This window comes from Phyllostomus discolor, chromosome 3, assembly GCF_004126475.2.
Source record: "Phyllostomus discolor isolate MPI-MPIP mPhyDis1 chromosome 3, mPhyDis1.pri.v3, whole genome shotgun sequence".
Lineage (NCBI taxonomy): Eukaryota > Metazoa > Chordata > Mammalia > Chiroptera > Phyllostomidae > Phyllostomus > Phyllostomus discolor.
In genome coordinates this window covers 196,974,121-197,000,882 of record NC_040905.2, presented here as the reverse complement: position 1 = coordinate 197,000,882, position 26,762 = coordinate 196,974,121, and the positions used below count along the sequence as shown (strand labels likewise).

General features: G+C 46.3%; 1 protein-coding gene across 1 annotated transcript in view; it reads right to left on the bottom strand.

Moving 5' to 3' along the window:
* Positions 1–26,762, bottom strand: part of SNX30 (sorting nexin family member 30) — an 86,863-nt gene that overhangs the window by 46,256 nt on the left and 13,845 nt on the right. Inside the window, exon 2 of the mRNA XM_028515500.2 lies at positions 829–1,020. Within this exon, the coding sequence (XP_028371301.1) occupies positions 829–1,020 (192 nt within the window). The remainder of the gene's footprint in view (positions 1–828; positions 1,021–26,762) is intronic.

Below are 26,762 nucleotides of genomic sequence, written 5' to 3'. Positions count from 1 at the left end.
GTACCCAGTGGCCACGGTAACGGGGAAGACAGTGTGAGTGCATGTGCCTGTGACAAATTTCCAAATGTGAACCAGGCGAGAGGAGGACACGGCAGTGACATCATAGTGGCACCGAGCAGAAAGTTAGTCAGTCTTAGTTTCTACCCTTCTTTACTCCTCCTCCCCCACCAACAAGTCTAACTACACCAGATGATAATCATGGCCTCACCACAGAGATTTAGGTTGAATCAGTGATTCATATTGCAAGTGCAATGTGATATCAGTATGTTAAATAAGGGAAGGTAGAGTTGACTGACCCTTGAACACCATGGGGGTGAGGGGAGCTGACCCCTCCACAGACATACAAATTTTAACTCTCCCCCAAACTTAACTATTAGTAGCTGACCGTTAACCAATAACACAAACAATTAACACATATTTTGCATGTTATAGGTATCATATACAGTATTCTTACAATAAAGTTCAAGAAAAGATGATATTACAAAATCATAGGAGAAAATACACAGTTTCTACTGAGAAAATCCACGTGCAGGTGGACACACACACTTCAACCCCACAGTGTTCAAGGGTCAACTATGTAAGGATTGTTTCCTTTGAAAGCTGTAGTCACAATTTATCCTTTGTTTTAAAATTAAAACAACCTACATATTGTATAATCCTTTTCACCTGAATGCAGTCCCTCTCTCGGAAAGCCGCACCCACAGTTCCAGCACAGGGAAGCGGAGTTGCAGAGAAGGAGAGAGCGAGCAAGGGCAGACACTAACTATAGAGGCAGGACTCCTCCCCCAAGACCGCTCGACATGGGCGCAGGACAGCAAAGGGACCTACTTTGGTGGTGATCCTGTACGTGATGTAGGTCTCCATGGTACAGACGTGCTTCTTGGGATCATCCACTGTGACAAAGAGGTCTCTGGTCTCACCATCGAGGTCATCATCAAGCTGAAGTCTGTTGAGAAGGGAAGATGAAGAAGCTGGACTCGAAGTACCTGCTGGAGTACCACCGTTGGGCAAAATGAGATCCTGAAAGAAGAGAAGAATCACCTTACAAATTAAATGAAAACGTACACCTGGAGAGCATCAGCAAAAGAAGCTAGTTTTGCCAAGCCCAGAAACACCTCTCAACACAAAATGACTTTCAAAGAACCTGAGTCTCTCCTTACAGAACATTTCTTAAGTGGACAGGCCTTTCATGACCAAGAGAAACAAAGCAAGTTCACACAATTCATCTTCCAGCAAGGACCAGAGGAACCAATGGAAGCATGTAGTTCGGGCACAGAGAACACAGCAGCCCCCACCATCACCCGTCTCAGCAGAGAACGAACTCAGTGCGCACACCATGTGCTCTTCCCCACTTTCTCAGGACCACCACCTGGGCCCAGGGTCACACTGAGGGACCCGAACCCTCCAAAATTCTCACCACATTTAAGGACTCAATCAATCAACACAAAGAAACAACCAAACATCATGTGCCTCCTGAAAGGAGCTCCTTCGCAAAACCACCTAGGGAGCATACTTGCCAAAAAACATTGAACCTGAGCTCTGAACAACCTGTATTACGAAACCCTGGTTTACAGGAAATACCGAGGAATGAGGAAGATGTTAAACAGCGCTATGAGGAAGCAGTCAGCAAAATCCACGCTGTGGGAAACTTTAGGGAGCTGAAGACGCAGCCTTGTCAGTAAACAAACTACAAGGGGAGAACACAGACAGAGACAGGAGCACCTAGAGATGTAAAGAAACTTAAGAGACCTGTAACGATTGCAATGGAACCCGATTAAAATAAAAGATTTTGAGATATTCAGGAAAACTTAAGTATTGGTCAGTTATTTGACGACATTAAGAAACTATTAGGTGTGATAATGCAAGCATTAAGATTTTACAAAGTTTTCATCTTGTAGAAATATATATTAAAATATTGATAGATGAAATAATAGGATGTCTGGTGTTTGCTTCAAAATAATTAAGGATATTGAAGCTGGTAACTGCGGTTTTGTTATAAAATTTTCTCCTCTTTTGTGTGTGTTTAAAATTCTCCACAATTAAAAAAAATTGGGGGGGGGGCAACACAAATGCCAGAGGTAAGAAAAGGAAGAAAAAAAATTTTTAATTACTGGTAGGGACTTCTTCCTCTTTAGGCCTTAGTAAGAAACCATTTGAATAAATTATGGCCCTAATATCAAAAAAAGGTACAATCTTACAGCTACCTCTTGTACTGGTTTTAAGGTTTGATAAGAGAACAAAGCCCTGTCCAGATGTGAAAACCTCTGAATGTGACTTAGGAACCATTAGGAGGTGGACGCTAAGGCACATGGCGAGAAAGCGATGTGACACCGTGGAAAGTGCCTTGATGAGGAACTTGGAAAACACTCCTGGCCTGTGGGTCATCAGGGCCCAGGGTCAGGGTGGGTGGTACCTTCCCCAGAATTCTCTGTTCTGTCTGCAGGCTAGGTGTGACTGAGCCCCCAGGTTACAGAACAAAGTGGGAATTAGAGACCAACTTAGCCGTCACATCCATGGGACACCTAGGAAGAGGGCTGAGACAAGGCAAAGGAAGGCAAGGCCTGGGGTCAAGGGCAATGTCACCAACCCAGATAATTTAATCACAGACTTGGTTATGCAACCAATCGATATTTCTCTCTCACTGGTGCTTCTCTCCCTCTCTTTCTCCCTCCCTTCCCCTCTCTCTAAAAATAATAAAATATTTAAAACATTTTTGTAATGACTAAAAGGGTACCATTTTCGCAGAAGGTACTCATGAGAATGGACCCCACCTCCACTTCTCAGCAGCTGCTCTCGGTGTGGACGTGCCTAGGAGCCTCGCTACAGCAGCAGCTGCCTGGTTCTGGCGGCTCTCTGGGCACACAGACACCGCAGGGCACGCAGGGCCCACGCCCCAGGGGTCCGAGAGAGACACCTCTGAAGCTCCAAGACAACCATTGTGTTTTCATTATTTCAGCAAATATTTAAACAGGCACCACCACACTCGGCACTGCAGGGGCCCACGCTTATGTTTTGTCAACATGAGCACGCTGGGCCCCAGAATGGCTCTGTGGATGGCTAAACATGCAAAAAAAAAAGTAAAATCTTTAGTCAGAGAAGTCAACAGCAGCTTACACAGCAGCTTTCCACAACCTTAGCAGCTGCATTGCTCATGGCACCAGCTCCCAGAACCCGGATCTTTGCATACAAAGCCCTCCCTCTCCAGTTCCATCCATGCTGTCACAGAGGGTAGTAGCTCCTTCTTTCTCTCTGCTGCATAGAATTCCATTGTGTAAATGTACCACAGTGTTTTGATCCACTCATTTACTGACGGGCACTTAGGCTGCTTCCAGCACTTAGCTATTATAAATTGTGCTGCTATGAACATTGGGGTGCACAGGTTCTTTTGGATTAGTGTTTCACAGTTCTTGGGGTATAATCCAGCAGTGGAATTGCTGGGTCAAAAGGGGGAAAGGGTTTTCAGGAACTACTATAAAGGACACATGGACAAAACCAAGGGGGAGGGTGGAAGCAAGGGAGGGAGGTGGGTTTGGCTGGGCGGGGGGAGTGGTGGAGAGTAAACGCAGACAACTGTAATTGAACAACAATAAAGTAATAAAAAAAAAGTAAAAAAAAGAAAAAAAGAAAAGCACTCCCTCTGTTTCATGGACAGGTCTCCAAGTACCTCACAGGAATCTGCTCGAATCCCCTTCCTCTGGAATCCTTCCTTGATCCACTCCTTGGCAGAATCAGTCACTCCCTTATCAAAACTCGGAAGATACTCCCACTGAAGCAACTGTCACAGTTTTCATCATTATTTACATACGTAGCATCCACAAACACTGTGAGTCCGCAACAGCTGTCATTGTGCCTGGTTTGCGTGTGCGTGTAACTGTCTGCCTGTTTGCAGGTCTCCTGTGACTCCTGGCCAACCTCCCCAACCTCTGCTATGGGGACTGCAGCCAATGACCTTCTAGGAACAGCCCACGTAAAGCCTGGAATGTCTTGGCCAGACAGCAGGACCTTAACTATTTCTCAAATCAGCTGCAGGGGTGGGGGAGGGGACAGTCAGCCAGCTGGATCTCCCTTAGGACTATGTGACCAGGGAAAACACTCACGCTCTCACTACAGGTATTTCACAGAAAATTATTTGAGCGCGTAGGCATAGTCAACAAGCACAAGTAGCTGTCGTTTCCCAAAAAGGGTGCTTCCGGCTCAGGTTTCCAAGGCACCTCTGGACGCAGTGCTTTCACATCCTTATTTCATTGTACCCCACGTCGGCCTTGTGAAGTCAGGACGACAGACATCGTCTCTACTGATGAGGAAGCAGATCCCAAAAGGTTAGTTAACGTGTTCAAATGTATGGACGCTAGTCGTTGCCATAGTAAGAGTCGAGCCAGGTTTCTGGTTCCGAGTTCAAGGTTCTAATCAAACTGAATCCCCTTTGTGCGGCTCTTCCAACCCAGCACCACCCCTCATCTCCACTCTCTGGCATAAACCCTTTCGGGTAAACGTGAAGCTTCTGTTTTTAAAAAGCCATTCAAGGAAGGCCAACATTTTCCTTAGAGTTATTTCCCAAGTGACTCCCCTCAAGATATGGTCCCCGTGAGAAACAAGCGTGGTGAGAAATTATGAAACCCCTAGGAGGACAGGACCGAGGGCCAGGCGGCCGAACAGCCAGGTTCCCACTGCCCAGGTCCTCCGGCAGCGGGTCTGCCCCGCTGGGAGGCCAGAGACTGGAGCAGGTACTGTGGGTCAGCAGCAGCTTGATGACCAACGTGAAGCACAGAATTTGAGAAGTGAGAGATGCCCCAGCTCCACACGAAAGCCTCCTGCTTTAGTTTTGCCGCCCTGTAGTCAGTCCTCCTACTGCAGCCACAGTGCCCTTGGAAGAGGTTAATCATTATTCAATACAGTTAATAATACTCTATTGCATATTTGAAAGTCGTTAAGGGAGTAGGTCTTACAAGTTCTCATCACAAGAAAGAGAACCTCAGGAGAGCGTGACAAAGCCTCTGGAGGCGTCCTGGTGGTTCAGGGGAGAACCGGGGCTCTCTGTGTGCGCCGGCGCCATCCGACCTGCCTACCCACACCTCCCGCCCCCACCCCACGCACAGGAGATGCCTGAAGAATGCGTGTGCCCTGCACAAGCAGGACATTCTTGATGGCTGACTTTGTTGTAAAGTTATATTTAAGCCCACTTTGGGTAATAAATTTGAAGGAAAAAATCCCCAAAATGTTCTGTTCAAAGATGTTCCTAAGAGCAAAGAACACAGAAGGAACTCTGGAAAAACCCCAAAGGCTCAGTAACCAGGAAGTGATTGTGTTTTCCAACAAGAACGTTACACACCCGTTGTAAAATTACAAATCTGGACCTGGCTGGGTGGCTCAGTTGGTTGGAGCATTGTCCCACGCACCGAAAGGTTACAAGTTTGACTGCCTTTTCAGGGCACATACCGAGGTTGTGAGTTCAGTCTCTGGCTGGGGCACATAAGGGAGGCGGCCGATCAATGTTTTCTCTCTCTCTCTCTCTCTCTAAATTCAGTAAAGATACCCTCAGGTGAGGATTTCACAATTACAATCTAGACTTCTAGATAGACTCAGTGAATTGAGTACAGTCCTTTGCTTTCTCCCTCTTTCCACTCTCCTAACTTAACAAGCTAGTGAATGGGAGAGAAAGAGCAGCGGGGGGGCGGGGGGGGGGTATAGAAAAAGGCAAACAGTCACTGGAATTGTGCCAGACTGGAAACTAGGAAAGGGTGGCATCCAGAACTTTCAGAGATTTTCTCCTGAGATTTATTCTGCACATGTACTGAGGTCATTCGCGTTACCAAGGTTCCCTAAGAAGTAGCACATGTCCTGACTCCCTGCATCCACTCTGATTTGAAATTCGACTGCCTAGGGAGCCGGGACAGTGGCAGGGCCGGCAGTGGGGCAGGGTGAGACCACCCGATTGTCTCACTGTGTCAACAAGGGGATGGATGTCCAGCTCAGGCAGAACCATCATGCGAGGGCCACCAGCAGAGGGCACCCCGCCCACGTGGCTCCATCTCATCACGCCAGGTAGAGATGCCATGGAAAGGTCAGAGTGGGTGGAAGGCAACTGGGTCAGCTGCCCTGGGCAGGTCCCCAGAGCACAAAGCAGACAATACTGAAAGTTCCGAAGGGGTGGTGTCTCTGCCCAGATGGGGAGAGCACCTGAAACAAGAAGGAAGCCAGGTGACACGGGGGCCAGACACAGAGAGGAGCCAGGCCCGGTGTCCCTGACCCACTGTCCAGGATCCTGGCTCTCTTTCTTCCAACTCCTTTCCCCACTGACAGGTCACTCTACTGACCTGTCCAACCGATTACTCAACTCAGCCTAGGATCCAAGCAGAAAATTCTAACATCGGGTAGAAACAAAGGGAATCCCATAATTAATTCACTTGTTCCAATGGGAGGCAAACAACAGGCCTGCATCACCCTCCCCAGACACAAGCAAACAGAACAATACATCCAGCCGCATGGTCTCACCATTCAGACGCAAGAAAACCAGAATGTGAAGAAAGGAGCACAATGCTCAAGAGCAAATATATACATCTGAAAAAGATTTATCCCATGAAATAGAATACTTGAGGCTACCTCTGCGTTGTATTTCCATTTAAAATAAGTGAAAGAGAATTTAAAAATTAAAGGAAAGTGGGAGGATAAACAAAATCAAAGTACAAATTGAAAACAGAAAAGAGTAAAAGCTATAAACAAAATCAAAATTTTATTCTTCTAAAAGATGAATTAGATACACAAAAACTTAGAAAGTCTGATCAATATGGAGAAAGGGTAGGGGAGAGTCAGCAATACCTATCTAAGTCTCACCTCTAAGCAAGGATTGTAAATTATAAAAATGTGATAGGAATAACGATGCTGACAAACTTGGAAGTCTATGTGAGTAGACAGTTTTGTAAAAAAATATATGGCCAAAGTGAAATCCAGTTGAGATAGACAACCTGAACAATTAAGTAACCACATAACTGTTGTCAGAGAACTTTTACCAATAGGTAGGCTGAGCCCCAAAGGGTTCACAATTGAGTTCTAATGAACCCCAAGGAGCAAGTCCTGTTTTATTCAAAAACTCTAAAACATATATATTTTTTAAATGAAGAAACCTTTCAAATCATTTTATGAGGGTTATCTACACTTGATATCAAAATATTAGGACAAAAAAGAAAATTAGACATAAGTGTAAACATCATCAATAAAGTAATAGCAATGGTCTATTAAAAGAATTGTTGAAAAGAAGAATATGTCAGGATTGAGTCAAACATATTTCAGGAAAACAAGAATAATTCAACACTGGGAAGTTGAGTCATGCAATTTATTGCATTAATTGATCATATAATCACTGCTGAATACAATCATGTCCACAACTACCAATGTATTAATTATTGATATTGTTAGTTGGTAAATACCAGCCATTCCATTAAAATCTCTAAGCAAAATTAAGCAATAAAAGTTCCCAAATATGCTCTCCATAAAGAGTGTATATCAGAGAACGTCAGCAATGAACCCTGAAAACATTATTGTAAGTGAAAGAAGTCAAAATTGTACTTGAGCAACAATTAAAATAAAATTTAAAAAGAAAAAAAAGAAGTCAGACACGAAAGGCCACACGTGCGATTCCATGTACGTGAAGTGTCCAGAACAGGCAAATCCGGAGGGACAGAGAGCAGATGCGTGGTCGCCGGGATGGAAGGAAGGGGGAATGGGAGCAAATGCTTACCGAGTTTGGAGTTTCTTTTCAGGGTGACAAAAATATTCTGGAATTAGTCAGTGATGATGGATGCATGATGCCATGAATGTACTAAAAACCACTCAATTGTACACTTTAAAAAGGTGAATTTTAGGGTATGTGAATAAGATAACAATAATAATTTTTAAAAAGCAGCCGACCGTGTAAAACACTGGAGACACATTTACAAAATTCACAAACAGACTCTGATACCCAGTATCACCCGTCATCCCGTCATTCCGCAGGCTCCACGTGGTGCAACGTTGTGCAACAGCGCCCCGGGCCCGGAGGTGCTGAAGGGCACTCAAGGCCCACGGCGATCCACCTCACCACTCCCCCGGCAAGAGGGCAGTCCCCGCCCCCCGAATGAGTCTAAAATTTAAATACACGTAATATGAAGAAAATAATTCAAAACACTTTAAAATAGTAAGTCTGAACGGACATAGAGCAGTCCCTAAGTAACTCAGGGACAAAAGGAGAGGACACAGGCTGATGGCAGAGCGTATCATTGTTGGCAGTTACTAACTCCCTCTCTTTAGAGGATCCTAGAGTCTTACCATCGCCAAGTGACTGCCCACAGGGCACGTCTCCATGCCACTGACCTTCAGCTTGGTGTGGTGCCTTTCTATGGCCAATCATACGGAAGCGAGTGTGACACACACCAGATGGGAGCGGACACTGTGAGGGCCATTGCCTGATTCCACTGGCTTTCTGGTTCCCATTCCTCCGCCCTGCAGCGAGCACGACCCAAACAGGGCTGTTCCTTTGTAATGAAAAATGCCACGGCAACTGCCTTGCAGCCACTGACACACAGGGTGACTTAGAAATTAATGATTGGTCCTGGCCGGGTACTCAGTTAGTTAGAGGGGCATCCTGATGTGCCAAGGTTGAGGGTTCCATCCCCAGTCAGGGCACATACAAAAATCACCCAATGACTGCATAAATAAGTGGAACAACAAATCAATGTTTCCCTCTCTACGCCCCCCAATCAATAAATTATTTAAAGAAGAAATTAATGGTTGCTGCAAATCTTTGAATTTTGGGAGTTGTTTATTATCACAGTAAGGCTAACTAATATATATTATTAAAATACCTACATATTTTTTGAAGTCTAGATAGGAAATAGTTGATATAAACTATTTATATTTTGTGGTTTTTTGGTTTGCTTTCTATAGAATTATTCAAACACACCTAAACTATTATGCCCCTAAGTGCTGGGACCCTACCTGCTTATTAGTAGAACGTTCAGTCCTCCTTCCCTCCCACCCCCTCCTGGAACCCACCTCTCAAATATCCTCCAAAACCTCCAAGGGTCCTTGCACGAGTATCTCTGAGTTCCCAAGCCCCACCAGTCCGTGGTTTCTAGCACCTCCCCTGAAGAGTTATATTTTTCCACTTTGGATTCTAGACCATTTCTTACGAGGTAAAGACTATTCTTCTTCAGACATGGGTTAAGAAACCACCTACTTTAAAGCTTTATTTGTAGGTTAATAAAGTTGTTTAGAACTGAAAATGCTTTCCTGGCTTTTCTATTAGTAAACCTGCCATTCAAGTAAAATCCACCCATCAGCCTGATGTAAGACAATACCTCCAGCGAGGTCACAAATGAAGTCAGAATGGAAGAGCCCAAGTTCACAGTCCCCGACTAAGTATCCAGTGTCGGTTCCTAGCTTTGCCTAAGAATCTCTGACTAGTGATCACTTCTCCAGACACTGTGATTCCAGGGAGCAGAGATCTTCCACATTCTCAGCTGAATTTATTATTTTTTAATTTATTGATTTTGGAGAGAGAGAAATATTGAAATGTGGTCCCACTTATTCCTGTAGTCATCCCTGACTGGGGATGGAACCCACAAGCCCTGGCACATCGGGATGATGCTCTAACCAACGGAGCGACCTTGCCAGGGCTCTCAGCTGAATTTAAACATGATCCCTTTCCATTCCTCCTAAGGAGGACCCTCCATTTCAAGCACATATTGAACATCTAAAACATATCAGCCAAAGTGCTGATTCAGGACTACCAAATGAAGTAGGATGTAGCACCTGTGTTTAAATAACTCAGTCTAGCTGGGCATATGAACACAAAAACTCTACCTATGATGCAACACAATATGGATTATAATAGAGCTCCGTGCAAAATGCAGGAGGCGAGCAAAGGATGCTGGGCACCTTGAGAAGGAGTAAATTTGCCACATGGAAAAGCAAGGCGGGTATCAGCATGGCACAGACATTCCAGGCTGAGCAATCACTGCCGTTGAAGGAAGAGAGGAATTTCCCAAAGTCTGTCCCTGACTCAGTGATAACTAAGACCCACAATGTGAGGGCTCTGCCTCTTCTGCTGGTCAAGTACATGCGTGCCACCTGGAGGACTCAAAAGCCCAAGCAGACAGCCTCCTAAAAAGATGGATGAAACCTCCCCAAAAGCACACATTCAAAGAGAATGGGATTCTCCCTAAAAACCTGCTCTCTTTCCTGCCCACCTCGACGTGTTGTCGGCATCCTGCAACTGAAAACCCAGAACTCCACTGACATTTCTGCCCCAAATCCCACACGGGCTCTGGGCACAGGACCCCTCAGAGATCATCCAGGTCGTTGTATTTCACGTAAAAGAGGCTGAGAAGTGGCATGTGTGAGGCCACTCACAGAGCACGTGTGGAACCCAGGTCTTTGGTCCCTCATCTACGGCTGTGCCACGCCGCAACCGGGGTGCTCTGAGAAAGTGTTCAACGTGCAGGGTGATTGACAGAGGGTGAGTGATGCCGCCTAAGAACTGGACATGAACCCACCAGTGGGACCCTGTCTGAGGTTCTCATTCTCTGCGCTTCCTGCCAGGCCCCTCTCCACCCACTCGAGTCTTTCACAGGAGAGACAAGGAAGGAACGTCTGGGCTTAGCGTCCAAGTGACTGGGCCTGAATCCCGGCTTTGCTCCTCAGCCGCCCTGGGGTGAGGCAGTCAAGCTCCCTGAGCCCCCGTTTCTCTAACTACGACACAGGGAGGGTGTAAGGGCTAAAGAAAAAGCAACGTGCCTAGTATAATCCCTTCACAAATGCCGGTTCTTCCCCACTCTTCACCCAGTACCTCTTTTTAAAATTTATTTATTTACTTATTTATTTATTGACTTTATTGGGGTGACAGAGGTTAATAAAATTACATAGATTTCAGGTGCACACTTCTGTAACGCACCATCTGTATATTGTGTTGTGTGTTTACAAACACACGATCGAGTCTCCCACACCTCCTCACTGTGCTGTTTGTTCATCTTACAAAGCCTCGTCCCAGTGTACACGTTTCTGGGCTTCCACCACCTGACACAGTCTTCAATACCTGGAACACACTCAGCGTCTGATGAGACAAGACGCCCATGAAACATGAAAGGAAGAGCATTTTTGGTGTCTGGAACTGAGACCTTGACAAAATAATCCAGGGCTGAATGCATAGGCACTAGGTGTTCAAATGCCTGTTGGTGAATCATCACCCCAGACCGACCATTTTCAAAAGCAGAAACCACTCGAGGGAGGGACAGAACAGGGCAGCACTCAACCACCAACAGCCACTGCCAAGGGCTTACTGTTAATTCCACCCTCATGGCCCACAGCTGTGCTTTAAAAAAGCCCTGCACATTTAGCAAGACTAAAAGTGTCCTTCGCCACAGCGACCCTCTCCCTGGAAGCCATGGGCAGCTCACACCAAAATTACGTGAAAATTCTGCACATGCACGGGCAAGTCTGGATCTTCCTTTGGAGAGAACCTATCCATTTTTGGACTCCGTTTTTGGAGTCCTAAAATTACCCGTCGGGGGCACAGTTAGGGGCTGCAGATTCTCAACGGTCTCTCTAAACTAAAAAGAGGAAATGAGTACATTTCAACTTCCACAAGCTACCCAAATTCAAGTTGCCTCTAGAATATGCTCATACTCAACAACCCCTGATACACACCCTGCCTTTGGGGGAGAGGATGCCCTTACACCCTGTACCCGAACCTAAAGCTGACCGGAGCTGAGAATTTGTTAAATTAGAAGGAAGTATGTGCCTATATCCCAATAGGTCACACTTGCCTGAAATATTTTTTACTTCATTTTTTGCTTCTACAGGATGCACAGGGTTCTCCCAATATCAGTTTTGTGACAAGAAACATTGTTGTATTGATTCAGGAACCTGCACCTCTCCACAGAGGTGTTTGTCTGTGGAACTCCTCACAGCCCAGGGCACTGTCTCCCCCACGGCATCCTTAGAAATCCTTTTCAGAAGTCTGACATGTGCCTGCCTCCCCAGAGAAGTGCAGGTGGACTTTCAGGCTTGAGACCCCCTGGCTAGCTGGTGGCTCCAGTTCTAATCCCCACGTTCCCACTGACATGACTCCGACTGGAGTTGGGGATTCCTTGTTATTTCATTGTGGGGAGGGGGAGGTAGGCAAACGATAAGCAAGAATCTGACCACAGTCTAAACAGTAAAGGTAAAAGAAAAAGCAGGAACCACGCATTCTACAGCAGAACTGCTCAAAAGGGTTTCACAACTAAGTAACCAGATAAGGAAAGTAGAAAAAAAAAAAAAACAGGCAGGAAGGACAGGGAAGAAAAAGGCCTTAAACTTAGCACGGTAGGTCTGGCCCTCTCACGTGAGCACCGAGGCAGACAGGAGAACAGGGCGAGGGGAAGGATTCCAGACCAGGTACAGACAACAGGGGGTCAGAAACAGATGAAGGGAGGGAGCCCCACAATGAATGAAGTTAAAACAAAGTCGGAGAGGCCACCTGTCGGCAGGCACAGCAGCGGCTGGTGGGGAGGGGCCATCTGCATGGGGAGGCACGGAGGCTTGTTTTGAAGCCAACACAGGAGAGATCAGAAAGCAGCAAGTACTTCTCGAGATGCTTTCATCTGCCATCCGCATAGGAGAGGAAACCGTCAGCTGTCCAAAGTGAAGAATATTGTTATTTTTCAGTGAAGGCAGCTTCGGTGGGAGGAGCTGCTGGTAGATGAACAGGGGGCGCTAACACCCCTCAAAGTGTGCCACTGCTGGGTGTGGCTGCTGTCTGACACCATTCAGCTGAAGGACCAACACACGTGTAGTACAGAAATACACGGGAATCTTCTGGATACATGTCTATAACAGATATAATTAAATGTTTTAAGCACCTTTCTCCAAGTAATGGAAAACTTGATTATGTCTCCATATGATGGCAGAGGGAATGGGATAAAATGATCTCCACTTTCTATTTATTCTACACACCAAAAGAGAGACGTTTCCCAGCACTTGGGAAATTTATGTAACCTAATTACCAGGATGCTCTACTCCCCAGGCCATGGATCGGAGGCTATGGAAAAAAATCTGTTCATTCACATATTCACCCAAACACTAACCGAGTCCCCACCGAGGGCCAGGCACTGTTCTAGATGCAGGGGATGCAAGTGGATGATACTGAGGCCGGGACATATGGCCAGGACAAAGAGCAACGTGCTACGATGAAGTGATGATACCTGCATAAGGAGAGACCGGCTGTGCCACAGCCGGGAGGAGGCCAGAGCAGCTCTGCCCGGGAGGAGGGCTTCGGAGAGGGCAGTCTGCCAGCTTCGCAGGACGGCAGAGACCTGGGTTTCAGTTCCGGCTCTCCTACTGGCTGTGTGGCCATAAGAAAACCACCTAACATCACCAATGTCTGCTGACACATGGCGAGAGCCCCAGGGCAGGGGGCCAGGTAGGCAGCACGGGCCTTCGGGAGCGCGTGTGTGAAGCCCGCCGTGAACAGTGATGGATACTGCAAGGGAGAGGAAGGCGTGCCCGGCATGCCAGGTGGCATCAGCAAAGTCGTCTCCGGGCAAAGTGCAGCAGCCGCAGCCGGAGAACGTCATCATGGACAGAATGTGAGCCCCCCAGGGGATGCGACAGGAAGTAAGGTGACTGGCTCCAGACTCTGAGGGATCTTAAAAATTTGAGGTGTACCCCATAGGCAATGCCTCAGCTTTTAAGCAAGGAAGTGGCATTTATACCAAAATTTGATAAAAGAGTTTAGCAGAAGCACACAGAGGAGAAAAAAAAAAAAGACAGGGATCAGTTAGGGAGCTATTGTAATGGTCCAGACACCCTCTCTGAAGAGAACAGGCCCTGGGAGGTTAGAGGGTGGGCCCAAGGTCACTTACCCAGTAGCAAGCAGAGGCTCACCCCAAGAGTCCAGAGCAGAGGCTAGTGGCCCCCGACCACGGGCCTCCTTGTCACAGGAGACTCCATTAAACCGGCTCCTACAGGACAGGAGACCTCCTCCCACCACGTTCATCTCCACATCTGCACCAGCACCTGGTAGTGAGCAATCCTTAATGTGTCCCTTCAAACAATTCCTGATGCACCAGTCTCACAGAAATGAATCAAGCCACTTCTCTCACGGGGCTTCAAGAGCCAGCCAGCTCCAGGGAAAATCCCACATAAAGGGCCAGAAACCATTAACGAATGGCTCAATCTGGTTGTCAGCAACCCCCCTCGGATCCCCACCACAGCATCTACATGAAGGACTGAAGCTGAGAGGTCAGTGCCACTCTGCACAGGCACACCCGGATTGAACAGTCAGTGATAACATAGCGGGTAAGGGCTTCTCATCCCCAGAGAACCTGTGGGTAACGTGCATCCTGCCCAAATAGCTGAATGATTCGCCCTGTCATTCCTTAATTGTTGGAGCAGATCTGATGTTTTAATATACGGTAACTATGGAGCTCCAAACAGCGCGGAAAAAATATTCAATAAATGCTGATGGAGAATTTGGTTTACCATCTAGAAAACAATTAAGTTATATCCTTTTCTAATTCCAAATACAAAAAAAAATAAATAGCAGATCATGTAAAGGATTAAATGCAAGATGTAAAAAAGAATATTAGATGATGATTTACAGCGGGGGTTGGCAAACATTTTTTGTAAGGACCAGAGAGCCAATATCTGCAGCTCTGTGGGCCCTACGTTACGTCTCTGTCACAGCACCCCAGGTGGGCTGGAATGGCGCAAAAGCAGGCACAGACAGTAGGCAGACAAAGGAGTGTGGCTACGTCCCAATAAAATTGTACTTATGGACACTGAAATCTGAATTACACCCATTGTCACCTATCACAAGATACAAACGTTTCTTCCAGCCATTTATAAACAGGAAAACCAGTCTGAAGCCTGCTGGTGTCCAGGTTCGGGGACAGAATGAGCGTGGCCACAGAAGGGCAGGTGCAGGGAGCTCTGTGAGTGGGGACGGTCTGCACCGTGGTGGCAGCGCCGGGCACAGAAGCCTACCCACGTGAGAGGAAAGCACTAACTAGGCCCCCACGTGCCCCCCACATGCCCCCACACACCATCTGAGTGAGTTCTGTGCAGTGCTGACATCAACTTCCTGGTGTGTCATACAAGATGTCACCGCTGCGGGAAAAGGCTGACGGACCCCTGGGACCTCCTTACCCACACGTTTGGTGCCTTCCTATACATCTACAGTTATTTCAAAATGAACATTTTTTAAAAATTATTAATTCGCAGACTGCACAAACCCAGTGGCTGGCTAAACTTAACCTCTTGACCTTTGCTTGACGATTCCGGGATTGACATTGATAGTATATAAAATCCTATGTCTGGGAGCCGCTTTCTGAACCCTAAACCGAATTCAGAATCCACACAGCAACAGACTGCCAGACTGAACAATTTTTAAACGAAAAGATAATGGCAAACTGGGAAAAGGGTTTGAACATGTATGACTACAGGTTGTTTGTTTTACTACAGCAAAGGCTCCAAAAATCAATATAAAAAAAAGGCCTGACACCCAAATGGACAGATGGTGTCAATATGGCCCATGAACAGTAACTGCTCAACAAAATGAAAACAAAATATCACTTCTCCCATGAAATTGGCAAAGATTAAAAAGATTACCCCTGGGTCTAAAAAGCCGCTGTTTCTAATATGCCCCGTAGTAAAACAGTTAGGGAAACAAAAAAACAAAATGGCTTTTTCAAAGTTCTGCTGAGGGGGGGTCGAAAGAACAGGGTAGGACCCTGCAAACAAGAGAGACTGTGGGCAGGACGGTGACACCGCGCTCGGAGGGCTCTGCCTGGTTGACGACCGCAGCTAAAGAGAAAAGGTCACACGAGTGGAGTCAGTGTCCCTCCTTCACTCTTCCGCCATGCCTAAGTGTCATTAATGTCCACACCAAGGACAAAAATGGGGGAGATGTTACCGCTCGCTTTCAGTGACCCAGGCGCTTTTCCTCTGTCGGCTCTGACTGTGGCAGATGGCGATATGTATACCCGGTGAATTTCATCTTACTATGAAACTCAAGCCCCAGCAAAGCAGGCAGTCCTCAAACTCAGCCGAGGAGCTAAGGTCACGAATGGCGGACAGCCAAATGCTGTGCCAAAACTCGGGGTGAGAAACATTTTCAATTCTGTGCACAATGGTATTACCACAACAAGGGAGGAGTCCGCACAGAAAAGACAGGAAACCCATTTGTCTTGACTTTGGTGTGAGATAACAGCTTCCAAAAGGGCAAGTGAGAAAGCTTCGAGATGCCCTGGCGGGGTGGCTCAGGTGGTTGGAGCATCGTCCCCGTACACCAAAAGGTGGCATGTATGGGAGGCAGCTGATCGATGCCCCCCCCCCCTCTAAAAATCAATAAATATATCCTTGGGTGAGGATTGAAAAAAAAAGCTTAGAGATCTTCTTCCAGTTGCTATGAGCAAAACCACACATTGAGTTTTTCTGGGACTCCAGACTGATTTAGCTCCTGTCCTAAACCAAGCCTGTCACCTTGGACACACATCCTGGAGATAAGCACGCGTGTGAAGGTGGGGGGAGGGGGGGTTGTGCGCAGTGACAAACGACCCCATCCTGTGTCTGCTCCCAGCTAGCTGAGATGGTCCAGGGGCCCTCTCAGAGCTTCCATTTCCTCATCTGTAAAATAAGGATAATATTTTATTAACTGCCTGCCTCAGAGAGTAGCAAATGACGGGAAATCTGTGAAATGATCAGCCACGCCCCTCGCAATCAGTAGGTTCTGCAGCTTCCATTCCCATCCTTTGATTCCCTTGTTTGTTCTTATCCCTCGACCCTGAGCATAACCCTTTTCTACATGCCTGACTGCACCACAGATTGAGAAACAAAGCCTAGGATAAGTAAAGCAGAAGGGAAAATGAATGACGGAGAATGCACAGTACGCAGGAAAGGATCCCGGAAATGCAGCTGATGAGGCTCGCCTTGCTACCACCCCCTCAAGTGGCCCAAAATCACTCCTAAGGAGATACTGGAGCTCCCCACGAACACACTCGATGCAGACACAGTGGAGGGCCCTCACAGGCCTGGCCAGGTTCACAGAATCACAGTGGACCACACCTTTGCTAGGGTTTCACCTCTTATCTCATGTGCCAGCAGCACCTAATTACTTGCCAATCCTCAGTCTCCCAGCAATTCCCCCAGAGAGCCACAAGCTCTCACACACTCCCATCCTGTCTCTGTACGGGATGTTTCCTCCCCCCGGGAGGCCTTCTTCCTCCTTGTTCACCTCGCTAATGCCCATTTGCACCTCCAGACTCAGCTCCAAATACCCCTGCTACAATGCCTTCCTTCACAACAGACCTCTCCGTCCCCAGCCACTAGCACTTGCCGAGTCTGGGTGAGAGATCCCCACAGCACTCTCATCAGGCCCAGTGCCTAGTGGTTTCCTACCGCTTATCACATGCACTGTCACTGCCGTTTATCTACCTGCCTGTGCCTCTGCCACTGCAACAGAAGGTGTGAGGCGTTACGGATCTGGTATCGGTTATCTTCCTGTCTCCTCCACGGTATCTGCGGTGTCTGCATCAGCCTGTAACTTTTAAAGGATGGCATTAACAGTATCTCCTATTGGACATGCCATCAATGTGGCCTGGCTGCTGCCCATCAAGAGATGGTGTCTATCAATCTACCCTGTTGAATCTGGGCAGGCCCTATGGACACTTTGGCTAAAAGAGTGAGGCAGAAGTGATGCTGTGTCAATGCTGGGTGTAGCCCTCCAGTGGCCCGGCAGCTCCTGCTTCCGGTCTCTTGGCATGCCCGTTCATGGGACGTGTCGTCTAGGAGCCCCCACCCTCCATGCTTTGAGCAACCCAAGCCACATGGAGATGTCACTCGAGTCAACTGCCAACCACAAGTGAGTCATCTTAGGCATCCAGTCAGGGTGAGCCTTCTTCTGATCATACGAAGACTCCGAACAAGAACCACAAAAGCTGAGGCAACTTGTAGAACCACAAGAGATACAGGTAAGTTGGTGTTTCACCTACTTTGTTTGGGGGTGGCTGGCTGGCTAAGCAGCAATGCATAAGCAGAACAACGTCTGCCCGGTACACAGCAGGCAGAAAATGAGAGAGCAATTCACTCGGCTCTGACATGATGTATGATACATAGCAAACACTCGAGTTAACAGCTGCTGCTATTATTAAAATTATGTGGAAGGGGCACAAACGAGGAGAGAGACTGGTTACAGGCGCTGTTGCCGCCCTGCCAGTGAAGAGTAGGAGGGACACCAAGTCTACAGGTGGATGCACTGAGCCCTACGTTTGCCTCTCATGTCACTCTAAATTCCAAGGAAATGGCAAAAGAAATATCAACATAAGAATAATCCAGAAATGCCCTGGCTGGTGTGGCTCAGTGGATTGAGCACGGGCTGGGAACCAAAGTGTCCCAGGTTCGATTCCCAGCCAGGGTACATGCCTGGGTTGCAGGCCATAACCCCCAGCAACCGCACATTGATGTTTCTCTCTCTCTCTCTCCCCCTCCCTTCCCTCTCTAAAATAAATAAATAAATAAAATCTTTAAAAAAATTATCTGTTAAAAAAAAATCCAGAAATGCCCTGGCTGGTGTGGCTCAGTGGATTGAGTTTTGGCTTGTGAATCAAAGGGTCACCGGTTCGATTCCTGGCTAGGGTACATGCCTGGGTTGCAGGCCAGGTTCCCAGTAGGGAGCATGCAAGAGGCAACCACACATTGATGTTTTTTTCCCTCTCTTTCTCCCTCCCTTCCCCTCTCTAAAGTTAATTAATTAATTAATTATTTGTAAAAAATAAAGAATAATCCAGAAAAAAAGCCAGAAAAAACATCCAGAAAAAAACATGGATGGATGCTGTCATTAAAATACAATTCGACAAATTTCTGAAATAGATACATCAGATGGGATCAAATTTAGCCAGAGTTAAGGAACAGAGGGAAGTGCTGAATATGGGAAGGGTCTGGGAAAATCCCAAATTCAGCAGTAACAATGACAGAGAACAGAAGCAAATACTGAGGTTTTGCTGCAACTTGAGTAAAGAAAAGAGGAAGGGTATTTCTGGATCAGCTGTAAAGCTGTCCATCTGCAGAGAGGCTCTCTTCCCACTTCCTCAGCTGAGAAGAGCCCATCCAGCCCGCGGCCCTGGTATCGGCCACAGGTCCTGACAGGGCGCCTGCCCGAGAGCCATCCTGAGGATCTGGCCTCCGACCCTCCGCACCTCCTCCGGGCCTTACCCCGAGGCCTGGGGTCTCCCTGCCAGCTGCCATCGGGACCCTACACATGGAGTTTTTTCAGGACTGGAGAATGATTTCCTTAGGCTGGGCCAAGCAAGGTTTGCAACTTTTTTTTTTTTTTTTTGAAACAGTGGTAAAATACACAGAAAATGTACTGTCTTAACCAGTTTAAGTGTACAGTTCAGTAGTGTTAAGTGCGTTCACACTGAGTGTGACCCATCTCTGGAACTCCTTTCATCACCTTTTTTTTTTTAATTTCCCCCTGAGGACATCTTCTCATTACTTTTAAAGAGAAAGGAAGGTTGGGGTGGGGGCTAGGGGTGCTGGAGAGAGAAAGAAACAGTGATGTGAGAGAAACGGTGATTGGCTGCCTTCTCGCAAGTGTCCTGCCCAGGGATCAAACCGCAACCTGGGTAAGTGCCTTAACTGGGAATCGAACTCGAGACCTCTTGGTCTACAGGATGATGCTCCAATCAACTCAGTTGCTCCAACCAACTGAGCCACACCAGCCAGGGCACAATCTTCTGTTTTTTTAACCAAAGGGGTTTGGGACTATGATTGGGCTTGCCCCCGGGCCAACTGAGCCCAAACCGCAGTCAGGACAAAGGTCAACTGACCACAGTCTTAGAGCATACATTCATACATGTTTATACAAATACAGACATGCACGCACCACCACATAAGCACAGGAACAAGCCTCACCCCTTGGGGCAATAGCATGTGCCTCCGCAGAAAGCAGAGATGACAGAGGCCACATGTGCAGAACAGAAATGTGGTCCTCTCCAGGCCCAGTGGTCACTAGGGCAGGTGGTCCATTCCTACCCTAAGTCAAGGTCATTATCTTGGACATCACATCCTGAGAGATGGTCCAAAAACATGATCGCGAAAACAATCATGGGTGAGGTTAAATTTCAACTAAATAGAAAATTAGAAATATTGGAATGGAATGAAATGAAAAACAAATCCACCATTCAGAAGATCAAATCAAGGAATTCTCCTAGGGTACAGAGGGAAAATATGATGCAATAAAATGAGCCCAGAAAAAACTGAAGCCAAGAAAAGGAGAGACTAAAACCCCAATATCTGGAAGTCCGTTCTCCAGAAAAAGGGAACACAGAATGAAAAGGATGGAGACAAAACAGTAAAATGGAAAGGGTTTCAAGTGAAAATACCTAAGAGAAACATACATCTAAATACTAGCAGGCTGGTGACATTTTTTACTTTAAGAAGAAAAATCAGGGGATATGTGGAAGAGCGCATGAAGAAAAAAAATCACGGGCTTCTCATCTGGGGCTGTAAGTGCTGAAGCAACTGAAACAGGGAAATGCTATGCAATCGCTAAAAAGGAGGGAGGATAGGGGAGGGAAAAGGATCTCTCGGGACCAACAAGCAACAATTCCAAGCTCTATGGCTGTGTAGAGCAAGATACAAAACACTGTGTAAGGGACCATTTCCATTTTTCTTAGAGATGACATTTATGCATTTTCCATATTTACTTATAACATATCTCTCTCGAAAGTGACTCCAGAAACTGGTAACGTCGATTGCCTCTGGGGAGAGCCACGCTGCTAGAGGAAGGGGGAGGATAAGCCCGGAGTAAAAAAGAGACTTCACCAGATGAGGTTTTAATTTTTTTTTTTAATTTATTGATTTTAGAGGGAGAGGAAGGGAGGGAGGGAAAGACAGAGACAGAAACATCAGTTTGGTCCTGTCGTGTGCTCACTGGTGGGTTCCTGTCACACCGGCACATCAGGATGATGCTCTACCCACCGAGCTAGCCGGCCAGGGCAGCAGATGAGTTTCTGGACCTTCTGAATGTTGTGCCATGTGAATGCACTGCCTACACCAAAACCCAAAACACAACAACAAAAAACCCCTCAATATCTCTCCCTGCCTCCCTCCCTCTCACACACACAAATTGAACCTAAAAACTGCAAGACGGAATGGGAGAAAATACATCTGACAAGGCCTTGTATCCAGAATATATCAAGAATTCTTAGTAAGAATATACCCTGTGCCCATGGGCCATTTCCACCCCTGGCCTGCACCCAATCAGAGGAAGCAGGCTGCTCCGGGAACTCCCAACCCCGCCCCCACCCTGTGGCCCCTGGCAGGCAGCCAGCCGCCAGCTCCCACGCAGCTCCCCTGGCCAGCGGCTGGATGGGCCTCGGGGCCAGCGGGCCAGCAGGCCAGCAGTGCACATGCAGAGGCCCTGCGAGAGTAACTAGAGCTGTAAGAGAACACTCAGTAACGGACGCTCACAAGCAGAGAAACTGTGGAGGGGCAGATGACGGTCTACCACCTGAAGCTGTTGATATTGTACCCAATCAAACAAAGACAGTATGAAAAAAATCAGAAGAAAACTGTAACTCAACGATGGAGCAACTGTTGATCAAGATCTGAAAGGAATTTCGTTTTGTGGGTCATTGTAATGTGCACAGACTTTTCCGACGAAATTCTAACCAGCTGTCTTGCACACAGCCCGCCCCCCACTCTTAAGTCTACAGTTAAAACCACTGGTACGTGTTGATGTTGTGGCACCAGAAGGAAACTAGTTAAATGGTACACTGGGCGAGGAACTCTCTGTGGCCCCCCCATCCCCACGTAAGACAAGCTCACGGGCTGTCCCGGCCCAGTCTGCCTGCTGTACCCTGGCCGCATTTCCTCCCGGCCATTCGACACCCTGCACGAAACCCACATCATTTCACTGATACCTTTTGATAGCTTTTACATAACAAAGTCCTCATTCTATTTATAAATTAAAATAATAAGGCACTATGATGGATTAAAGTAATATAATTTGCCTATCACTATTTCGACTTCACATTAATTTTTAGCTATAAAATTGTTAAATTGATTCTTACTCTTGCCTCCTTTTTTTTCCTATTTGGTTTTCAGCTTAATTTAAATGTCAGAGAATTTCCTTTATTAGCAACAATGTATTACATTGCAATATTTTAAAATAAACCACTGAGGTTTACATGCCATATGCACATTCTGACTAACGTCCTATTTTCTTTACCCAAAGGTTTATGTAACTACAAATACTTCCAGCCGTCGAGTCTCCCCCTTCTACCTCTGTGTGATCACAGTATCTCATCATGCTCATTTTATATGTTTTCAGGAACCTGTGAGTGAGGGTTAGTGGGATACTTGGAAAGTTCTTCATTTGATAATGGCCATGTGCATCCATATAGTGCCACAATGTAAATTACTCAACTTACCAATGTACTTCACAATTACAAGATTTTCGTCCCACTTTTTTCAAAAAATAAAGTACATGTGGTATACACATACAGTATTATTCAGCCTTAGAAAAGTAAATCCTGCCATTTGCAACAACACGAATGAACCTGGAGGACATTATACCAAAGGACATAAGCCAGCCACAGAAGGACAAATGTGACGTGGTTCTACTCGCATGAGGAATCTGAACTGGGCACTCTCATAGACGCAGAGAGGGGCATGGTGGTTGCCAGGGGCTGGGGGATGGCAACATGGGGAGGTGCTGGTGAAACGGCACAAAGTGTCAGTTCTGCAAGAGTAGGAAGTCCTAAAGACCTAGTGTACAGCACAGCACCTACAGCTACCAACACAGTATCGTGAGCTTAAAAGTTTGCTAAGAGGGTAGATCCTATGTTAAGTGTTCTTATCGATAATAATAACAAATGAGAGGGTGGGAAGAAACTTTTGTAGGTTACAGATATGCTTATGGCATAAATCACAGGTGGCAAACACAAGGCCCAAGGGCCGAATCCAGCCCTCCACCTTGTTTTATCCGGCCCAGCACCTTGTTTCTACCCTGGGCCGTGCTGGGCTCTCACTTAACTGTTAAGGAGTAGTTAGTTACATTTACACAGTCCTAAAATTACATTCGGCTGTTTGAAGGCCACCTCGAGGCTGATGTGGCCCCTGGTGAAAATGAGTCTGACACCCCTGGCATACATTGTGGTGGTGGTTTCACAGGTATATACTTATCTCCAGACTTACCAAGTTGTACAAATTAAACATATACAACTTTTTGTATATCAGTCATACTTCAATAAAGCATATATAAATAATGCATAAATAATTCAATATATAGACAGACAGAACTCAATGAAGAAAAACAGTGTAATAAAAACAGGCAAGATATACAAATGGCCAATAAGCACGTGAAGGAGGCTCAGCCTGATTAGTAATCGGGTACATGCGAGTTAAAACCACAAGGAGAGGCTGACACACGTCTGCTAGGATCGGTCACACTGGCACTGAAAGGGCTGCCAATACCAAGTCCTGGCGAAGGCGCCGAGCTGCCGGCACTCCCCTAAACGGCCGCTCCACTAGCAGGCGTCCACCCCAGAGCAAGGAGAGCGTGTCAGCCAAGGCTTATTGGACGCAAGTGTTCCAGTAGCCTTATCTGTGTCTGTCCGAGAACCCGCCCATTCCGTCTAAGTTACAGGATTTGTGGGCGTGGAATTGTTCACAGTATTCCTTTATAATCCCTTTTTATTTCTGCTAGGTCAGTACTAATGTCTGCTCTTTCATATCTGACTTCAGTAATTTGAAATCTTTTTCGTGGTCAATCCACCTGTACACCTGTCCATTTTGTTGATTTTTCTTTTTTTTTTAAAGACTTTATTTATTATTTTTAGAGAGGGAAGGGAAAGAGAGAGAGAGAGAGAGATCAATGTGTGGTTGCTGGGGGCCGTGACCTGCAACCTAGGCATGTGCCCTGACTGGGAATCGAACCTGTGACACTTTGGTTTGCAGTCCGCACTCAATCCACTGAGCTATGCCAGCCAGGGCCATTTTGTTGATTTTTCTTTCCAAGAACCAAATTTTGATTCCATTAATTTTCTCTATTGTTTTTCTCTTCTCTGGTCCAGTGATTTTTTTCAGCCCATGTGCCACAGGAATTTTTAAAACATGCCATACCTGACTGTTTATTTAGTCAGGGGCACTGACCTCTTTTCCCCTGGACTATCAAATAAAAATGACAATAGCCAACACAACAATAGCCATTTGCTGTGAATGAATCAAAATTATACCTAGTGTTGCCCTGGCTGGTGTGGCTCAGTGGATTAGGCACCAGCCTGCAAACCAAAGGGTCACTGGTTCGATTCCTAGTCAGGGCACATGCCTGCGTTGCGGGCCAGGTTCCCAGCTAGGGGTGTGGGAGAGGCAATTGACCAATGTATCTCTTGCACTGATATTTCTCTCCCTCTCTTTCTCCCTCCCTCCCTCCCTCTCTAAAAATAAATAAAATTTTGAAAAAAAAAATTATACCTAGCGTTGTCAGATCTGCAAAAAATATATATTTTCTGGGTGTGTCACAGATTTTACTAATTAGTTATGTGAGCCATGAGATGAAAGGGTTGAAAATCGCTGCTCTAGTCCATTCATTTCCACTCATGTCTTTAATTTCCTTCCTTCTGTTTGCTTTAGGTTTAATTTGCTCTTTTTTCCAGGATAGTGGCTTAATTCAGTGCCAAACCGGAAATAACTGACTTGTCCATTAATGAGTGAATGGATAAACTGTGGCATATCCATTTGCTAGAATACCCTTCTGTAGGGGGAAAAAAAAAAAAGAACTACAAACATAGCAACAATATGGGTAAAGGTCATTACATTGAGTGAAAGACATCAGATGCAAAAGAGTAGATAGTTTATGATTCCAAATACACAAAACTGTAGAAAACACAAACGAATACAGTGACAGGAAGCAGACCAGTGGGTGCCGAGGGCGGAGGGCAGAGGGCAGAGGGCAGAGGGCGGAGGGCGGAGGGTGGAGGGAGGCACCAGCTCTGATGGAGAGCTGACCACAAAGAGGCAGGAGGAAACCCCTGCAGGTGACGATCTGGGCCTTGACTGTGACGGTGGTGTCACAGGTGTGCGTGCAACTGCCAAAGTTCACTGAACCAGTTATTTGAAACAGTTATTTTACATAAATTACACCCCCAAAAGTTGATTTTTCGATAATGCTCTATCCTTCTTTAATGTTTTCAAAGTAAAAAAAGAAGACAATGAAGTAATCTCTATACACGTCTTCAGGGCAAAATCTCAGCTGCATTACCATGTGGATGGAAAAGAGTAACATGCAGCCCTCAGTGTTGTTATATAATGTACACTGTCCGGGGTTTTATTTTTATTTCCCTTATGTTACTCACAGACATAAGGCAGCACACTGAAAAATAAAGCTTTGTTCGAGAAGACATTAGTTTCATGGAGAGCTCACGTTACCGTGAGGTTTGATGCAACTATTAAGAAAAGGATTTACGTACTAGAAGGGGCATTAATTTAAAAAAAAAAAAAAAGAGCGATCACAATCAGGAGCTCAAATTCTGGATGATTTCAAAGGGGAAGTAAACAGAAGCCCAACGTCTCTTCTTGTTCTTGTATTTAAACACTAATTAAATCCTGCCTATGCAGAAAAATATAATTATAAACATTAGTCAAATAGAAACAGGAAACAGAACTTGGAGAAAAATAAAACCGAACAAAGCACACCCCACTGACGCAACCGAAGTCAGGAAAGGGAGAAAAGCAGCATCATAAACAGAAAATATAGAGTAAGTCTAAAATTCCATATAGAACATTAGCAAAGTGAACCAAGACTAAGTAGGACTTATCCTAAGTATGTAAGCATGGTTCAATGTTAAGAAACTAATTCATTATATGAAAAGATTCATGCAGAGAAAAACAGAGGACCATTTCCCTAGACGGTAAGAAGGCATTTCGAGGCCTGTGCAGCTCGAAGGCCTGGAATTCTACAGCAGAAAAACGGCCACTGCGGACCCTGGGAGCAGTGAGCAGTCGGGGCAGAACCTGGACCAGGGGGCTTGCTTGATGCACAGGCCAGAGGCAGCAGATGGCCAGGCAGATGGAGGCAGTGCACAAAGACCTCTCATCCGAGGAGCCTGGCAGTGATGGGAAGAGTGAGTGGCCAGAAGGCAGTGAGCATTAGGAGACTTCTCTAATGAGGGAGACAGGTACAACGAGAAGAAGCTGAAAAAGCTAGTAACTGAGATAAGGGAAGAGACTCGGCCTAAGATACAGGAGAGACGGGTTCCATGCCTGCTGGCCTGAGGATTGTGCTTTGCATAAGAAATGCAACATACAGTGCCTAACGCATGTAAGGGCTCAAAAAAAAAAGGAGGAAGAAGTTTGGGAAAGGATAACAGTTCTGTAGTGGTGGTGGTGGTTAAGGGAGTGGGCTTTGAGGTTGGAAAGGCCCAAGTTCAAATCCCAGCATCACTCTCCTATGGCTAGCTCTGAGAACTAGAATAAGTTACTTCACCTCTCAAAGCCTGCCTTTCCTCAGCTGTCAAAGGGGAATGAGGCAGGAACTACATCCCGGGAGAGTGCACTAAGATGATACATGTTCTGTAAGTGTCAGCGATGATCATGCACACACATTGCTGTCACTTCTGGGTGAAGGTCGGGATAACTGAGGGAGCGTGTGCTCACCCTTGAAGAGGCAGAGACCAGAACAAAGGCAAAGAGAAGAAGCAACAATCAGGAAAATGAAAAGCAGCCCCAAGCCTATGTCAAACAGG